The following is a 7,184-nucleotide window of genomic DNA, read 5'->3' as shown; positions in this document are numbered from 1 at the left end:
GCTGAGGTGAGTGGATTGCCTGAGCCCGCGGGTTCGAGACCCGCCTGGGCAACTTGGTGAGACCTCATCTCTACAATAAATCAAAAAATTAGCCGGGTGTGGTAGCGTGCACCTGTAGTTCCAGCTACTTGTAAGGCTGAGACGGAAGGATCGCTGGAGCCCAGCAGGTCGAGGCTGTGGTGGCCAGGGGCGGCCACTGCACCCCAGTCTGGACGACCGAGTGAGACTCCGACTCAAAAAAAAAAAAGAATCAACCCCCCCCCCGATATAAGTCCTGACAGGAAATCAAATGCTCCTTGATCCCCACTTTTTAATGGAAGTTAGAATGGTAATAGGATTTGAATTTTCAATGGAAATGACTTTTCTTCCTTTTCATGTGTTTTCTTCCTTTGGATTCAGACACCTTTCATTAAGCCAGCAGACAGGGAATCTGAAAAGGAAGATTCCCCTCGAAGCCCATTCTCAGTTCATTAGCACATCGGAGTCAGACCTCTAGATAGCCCTACGACCCTCCTCCCCAAGTCTGGCAACATTTTAAATATTTTCTCTGATTTTTGTAGTTTTTTTGGTCTATGATTTTAAGGTGCTGATACTTCCTCTGGCCAGCTTTCCTGTAACCTATTATTAATTGCTATTATTAGAAGTTTGCCCTATGGTTTAGACTCAAACATTAAATTTAATTCCTGTTCATTTTCTTCCCCTAGATATGACACCATGACATATTCTCTTAGTAAAATAGTACTACGTGCATTAAACTTCTCTGAGAGAGTAGGAATTTATTACTGCACATCAGTTGGTCTCTTGAATAATATTTAAAGCCTACAGCTATTAATGCTTACACAGTTACTCTTTCAAACTAGTCCTCCCAATCCCAAACTTTTATGCAATACTTCAGTTTGATTTGGATTGTTTTTATATATGACCAAAACTTATAAAAATGCTCACCAATTAAGAGATATACACAACAGTTTCTAATACATCTTTGTCCTCTTCTGTGATAGCTCAAGTCTCAGTTTGAGCGATGGTCCAATTACCCTTCTCTGACTTCCTTCAGAAAAGTAATAAATAAAGGCTGACTTCCCAAACTAGCTAAAAACTAACCTTCTAAATTAAATTTGCATTTCAGTGAAGATAGGTTAGGTAACAAAGGCAATGGCACTGAAGAAGTTACTGAAATTTGGCTAGGTAACAAAGGGAACACAAGTGGAAAACCACTTTAGAATCCCATACACACAATAAGGCAGTTAAGAGTTGTACAAATCCAAGACGTTTTTAAGGTTTTTAACCAAAATGCAACTATGCTGATCACCTAGTAAGTATAATACTTCCCATGTGCATTTCATATACTAAAGGCCTTTTCGTGGTGGGGAGGTGGGTTTTTCCAGAGTTTTCTAAAATCCTTTTTGAGGGACGTTTCCTGCCCAGCTCCCTGTAGGTCTTCCAGGATGCAAAGCCAGCGTGTTCACTCTTCACAAAATGAGGTGCCAGGTTACCGAGTGTGGGGTCCTTCAGCAGTGGACAAGGCGTGGGCTCTGGCTTCTTCAAGTACCGCAGACCACCACCCTCCAGTCAGCAGCACCGGCGGCTGGCTTGGGAGGGTTGCTTCACAAGTTTGATGGCTCCATTGTTTCCATTTTCGTGAGGGTCCAAGGGTGGGATCTGGCGGCCTGGAACAACAAGGAGGCCGAGGGTGAGTTCCTTTTCTCAAGTCAACCCTGCACACTCAGATTTTCACCCTGCTTCATCACGTCCACTTAACATTTGGGTTGCGTGGAAAACAGAGGCACTCCCAGAGTGGGCCTTTTTCCCTTCCATTCCTTTCTCCTCCCTCCCTTTTGTCCACCCAGCCATCCTTCTTTCTTTCCTAGCTCTGCTACACAAAGTCAAATTCATGTTTAGAAAGTTAAGGACAATTACAAGCAGCTTCCCGACTGTGTGGGTTTCCTGGGTTGGGAAAACCCCCTCCTGGGAGGGCACACCCCTCTTATCCCTTCCCTCTCCCCTCACCGTCCCCTCCCTGCTCATTGGTGCACTCACTTCTCCCCCGCCCGCCCACAGATCCATCCCGCGTAGGTGACTTCAACAGTAAGTATGTATCTATCTTTTCTGCTTCTCAAAATAGAAATGCATCGGGAATTGTAATCTCCCTCATAATGTCATTTATTAACACTTAGGTCATCATCCATCATCCTGCCAATGCACTCAGATCATTAACTGGAAAGCCCTAAAGAGACACTCTTCATAGGAAACGGTATCATAATGTCATCGCAAGTCATCTTATTTTTACTTAATTTAATTTTAAAAAATTATCCCAGAGTCTCTATAAATAAACACAAAATGAAAATTGAAAAGGCAGGGGAACGGATCAGGGAGGTGATGGCTTAAGAGTGTGGGCTTCTTTTTGAAATGGTAAAAATATTCTATACCAAAAAAACTCCACTAAATTGTACAGTTGAAATGGGCAATTTTATCTCAATGAAGTTTTTTTTTTTTTTTTAAGGGGTAAAGGAATCTGGAAATAATAGTCTTAGAACCTCATAGTTTTCAAAGCTTTTCACGGACACCATCCTCACCTCACCCTGTGAAGTTGGTGTAATGGCCGTTATCACCATTTCACTATGACTCACAGAACTTAGGCTATTTGCTAAGGTCACATTAATAATAAGCAGTACAGTGGTTCTTGCATTATAACCGACATCTTGATTTCCTGATGGATCCCAAGACCTGTGTTTTTCCCACTGAGCCACACTAGCTCTCAATTCTACTTTCCTATCCCCTTTGAAAAAGGCATGAAGCACTAGCTCTAAAATGAGGATTAAAAAAAACAACCACCACCATGTAATTCGTTCATAAGTTTACTAAATAAACTAGAAGCGGAAGGGAAATTGGCTTCAAAGATAAAGCCTTTTAATGCAAGCTGTTACCTAAGGACCAAGGAGAAAGTAAAAATACCCTAGCAGAGGTACATTTCCTCAAGGGCAGAAAGAATTGACTTCATTGGTATTAATACAATGTAGAGAGGATGGTATGGACGTTCATCAAAACTCAAGTACAAAGACCAAGGTCACTGACAATTACCCAAAATTCAAAGTTAATAACAGAGATCTTCATCTAATGATAGAGCAAATAAAAAGTTTGCAATAATTTCGGCAGCTGTGGCTTCAGTCATTTTGTGTAACCAACCGATTATCTACAAAGCTTTTTGCCGGCCATTCTCAGAATAGTTCACTTCTCATTCAGAAGCAGTCATGGGACAATAAGCATGTATTTTCCTCTTCTGGACACAGCATTTTAAAAAATTCATTACAATTAAAAGGGAATAAACAAAATGTCTCTTCTATTTTGTCAACCTTAAGTGACAGAGGAGGAAGTCTCCCAAAGACTACCAGTACTCTTTAAAAGATTTACCCTGGTCAGGGTGAGTGCAGTAGCTCATACCTATAATCCCAGCACTTGGGGAGGCTGAGATGGAAGGACTGCTTGGTCCTAGGAGCTTGGGACTAACCTAGGCAACACAGTGAGATCTGGTTTCTACAAAAAAATTTTAAAAATTCGCTGGGCATGGGGACACACACCTGTAGTCCTAGCTACTCAGGAGGCTGTCAGGAGGATCACTGGAGCCCAGGAGTTGGAGGACTGTGGTGAGTGGTGATGGTGCCACTGTACTCCAGCTTAAACAACAAAGTAAGACCCTAACTCAAGAAAAGAAAAAAAAAAGATTTCCCCAAGTTAGATCTTGCCAACGAAGCACTGCTTATTCCTCATGAGAAAGGAATGCATTTTAGAGGGATGAGAGTGTCAAGTTATATCACTATTTGGGCTGGGCGTGGTGGCTCAGCCTATCATCCCAGCACTTTGGGAGGCCAAGGTGAGAGGATTGTATGAGTCTCGGAGTTTGAGATCAGCCCTGGCAACTTGGTGAGACCTCGTCTCTACAATAAATCAAAAAATAAGCCAGGCATGGCAGCACATGCCTGTAGTTCCAGCTACTTGGAAGGCTAAGGCGGAAGGATCTCCTGAGCCCAGCAGGTCGAGGCTGTGGTGGCCGGCAGTGTGCCACTGCACTCCAGCCTGGGCGACAGAGTGAGACTCCAACTAAACAAACAAACAAAAAAGCACATCACTATTTAAATGAATAATATTTCAGGAGCCTCCTGAGTGTGCTACCTACTGAAACAGGGACTTTGGCTTTTGTACCTGAAATATTTTTGGACAAAATTATAATTCTGATCGGGACACCTGTTGACCTTGTTAACTAAGATAAGAACTGTTTATTCATCAGCATAAGGAGTTGAAATTTTAGCCTGTAGTTCCAGCTACTTGGAAAGCTGAGGCGGAAGGATCGCCGGAGCCCAGCAGGTCGAGGCTGCGGTGGCTGGGAGTGGCCACTGCACTCCAGTCTGGGCGACAGAGTGAGACTCCAACTCAAAAGAAAAGAAAAGAAAAGATCAAAATCAGTATCCTACACTAACATAAATTCTGTGCTGTCCTCATGTTAATGCTAACATCAGTAAAGCAGCATTAGTCTTCTGATTAATTAGCAATTAGCTGGTTAGCATTAGTCTTCCTTTACATGACTCTTGTCTTCTATGTTCATCATTTTTTTCCTATGGGAAGTACTCAAATGAAAGAAAAAAACTATAATATATTCATCAAAGTGAAAACAGCATAGTAAAAACCTAGAAACAGAGAGCATTCAGGAGGCAAAACAGGGTGCCAAGGAGGCCCATCCAACCCTTCCCTGCTCTTCTTCTTCCTCTCACCCCTGCCTTTCATTTCTTTTCTTTTTTTTTCTTTGAGATGGAATCTTACTCCGTAGCCCAGGCTGGAATGCAGTGGCACACTCACAGCCACCCCAGCATCGACCTGCTGCTCTGGCGATCCTTCTACCTCAGCCTTCTGAGTAGCTGGAACTACAGACATGTGCTCCTATGCCCAGTTAATTTTTGATTTATTGTACAGACGACATCTCACCAAGTTGCCCAGGCTGGTCTCAAACCCGTGGGCTCAGACAATCCACTTGCCTCAGCCTCTCAAAGTGCTGGGATGACAGGCTGAGCCACTGAGCCCGGCCTCTGCCTTTCATTTCTTTCCTCAGTTGACAACGAGCAACTACGTTTAGGATGCAAAATTGAGCAAGGCTGGTCCCATCTCAAAGAGACTCCCCTCCCCCACATGTTCTAAACTGCCAGCCATGTTTCTGAATCAGTTGTTGAACCTGGCTTTTTAGGGCTGCCCGGTCCTTTTATTTTGAGAATATTCAAAATCTCACTTATTTGAATAAAATAGTTCTCAAAGACAATGACTGCGGTTTCCTCATACTTTGTTTTTCTCCTTTGTTAGAAAGAGTGCTGAGATTTGAGAGCCAGTGGTCTCGTTCAGTGAACTTGGAAAAGTTATTTTTTAAATAATCCAAGCCTGGCCCCGGTGCGGTGGCTCACGCCTATGTCCCTAGCACTTTGGGAGGCTGAGGTGAGAGGACTGCCTGAGCCCACGGGTTCAAGACCAGCCTGGGCAACTTGGCGGGACCTCATCTCTACAGTAAATAAAAAAATTAGCTGGGTGTGGTGGCACATGACTGTAGGTCCAGCTACTTGGAAAGCTGAGGCGGAAGGATCGCCTGAGCCCAGCAGGTCGAGGTTGCGGTGGCCGTGAGCATGCCACTGCACTGCAGCCTGGGTGACAGAGTGAGAATTCAACTCAAAAAAAAAAAAAAAGGAGAAGAAATCCAAGCCTTACTTTCCTCACCTAAAAAAAGAACATGAGAAAAGAACTTGCAACTCCAGTATACACACAGTTAGTATTAATAGCATGGGAGGAACTAATGATGATGAAGGGAATCCCCAGCAGCTGTGGGGTTCTGGGCACAGCTCATTGTTTCTGCACGGGTGAAATGCCTTCTGCTTCACGGTCATGGTCGGTCATGGTAGCTTCTCAGGGTTTGGTTAGCAGACAGGGACCCACCCTGCTCATCTACAAAACTCTCAGCTTGGGATGAGTCACATCCAGGGAGAGAAGAAAAGAAGTGCTTCCATATAAAGCAGAGACTAAGGAAAGCCGCATGGCACAGTGAGGGAACACCTTTAGAAAGAAAAGGGAGCAAGCAGCACTGGGAAACCAGAACACAAGCCTGGTCTTTGGGCCGGAGGTATTCAGAACCTACTGGAAGGTCAAATGTACTGACACAAGAGAATGGTTTTGGAAACCAGCCACGGCACTCTGTACCAAGGTAACTGCCTTGGAACACTGTGGAATCAGTATTATTAACTCGGGCATTGAAGGACAAATACATATACACAAAAATCTGCAAAGTCTCTGAGCATCTTCCGTATGCATCTACTCTTTTTTTATTTTTATTTTACTTTTTAAATTTAATTTATTTATTGTAGAGATGACGTCTCACCAAGTTGCCCTGACTGGTCTTGAACCTGTGGGTTCATGCAATCCTCTCGCCTCGGCCTCCCAAAGTGCTGGGATGACAGACTGAGCCACCGCGCCCAGCCTGTATGCTTCTACTCTTACAAGACGCACTTCAGTGCACAATTCCATAACAAGTTGTCCTTGAGCATAAATTCTAGGCCAGAGTGTTTATTTTAATATAGTCTGGATTGTGCAAGATTGCTTAAGAGAAGTCAAAAAAACTTTCTTTTGAAGTTCAGTTTTCCTAAAGGTTGACAGTCTAGAGAAAAAGCAGGTTTTATAAATGCTTCCTCAGGAACCCAATACGTGAAAATAAATTCCAAGCCTATTAATTTCATCATGGTTCTGAACTGGGGGCTGTAACGCATTTACACACAACAAAAATAAAACAGCAAGCTTAGCTGCAGCTGTTGCCTTTCCCTGTGCACAAGCGTCAGTTCCTCCCTGACAATTCTGCTGTTTGTATTTTTCTCTCCTTTCATTCCAGTTCCGTATTTACTTGGCTTGGCTGTCTTTTGTTTGGTGTTAGCAGCACTGGCAGTTGCTGTGTCACTTCCATTTCTTGATCCTGATTTTCTGAATCATCCAGATTAGTAAACTGACCAAGTTTGCTAGGACTTGGCAGTATTTACTCTTTCAAATGACCTCCAAACCTGTCTCCATTTAGAGAGGAGGACTCTGTTTAACACTGCAGTGACTCACGACCATGGAACACGGCCCTGAGAATGCAGAATTGAGGAGAGGGCAAACATGCCTCTTGAAGT

The 7,184-nt window shown here is 43.6% G+C and overlaps 1 protein-coding gene across 1 annotated transcript in view; it reads right to left on the bottom strand.

The window, feature by feature from the left end:
* Positions 1 to 242: 242 nt before the first annotated feature.
* LOC103254174 (ras-related protein Rab-31) overlaps positions 243 to 7,184 on the bottom strand; it is a 90,868-nt gene continuing 83,926 nt past the window's right edge. The window contains exon 8 of the mRNA XM_021709673.1: positions 243 to 1,667. Coding sequence (XP_021565348.1) covers positions 1,570 to 1,667 — 98 coding nt within the window. The 3' untranslated portion in view covers positions 243 to 1,569. The remainder of the gene's footprint in view (positions 1,668 to 7,184) is intronic.

This window comes from Carlito syrichta, unplaced genomic scaffold, assembly GCF_000164805.1.
Source record: "Carlito syrichta isolate Samal-C Ts95f unplaced genomic scaffold, Tarsius_syrichta-2.0.1 Scaffold272310, whole genome shotgun sequence".
NCBI lineage: Eukaryota > Metazoa > Chordata > Mammalia > Primates > Tarsiidae > Carlito > Carlito syrichta.
Note: the sequence above shows the minus strand (reverse complement) of the source record. Positions and strands in the feature narration are given on the sequence as shown.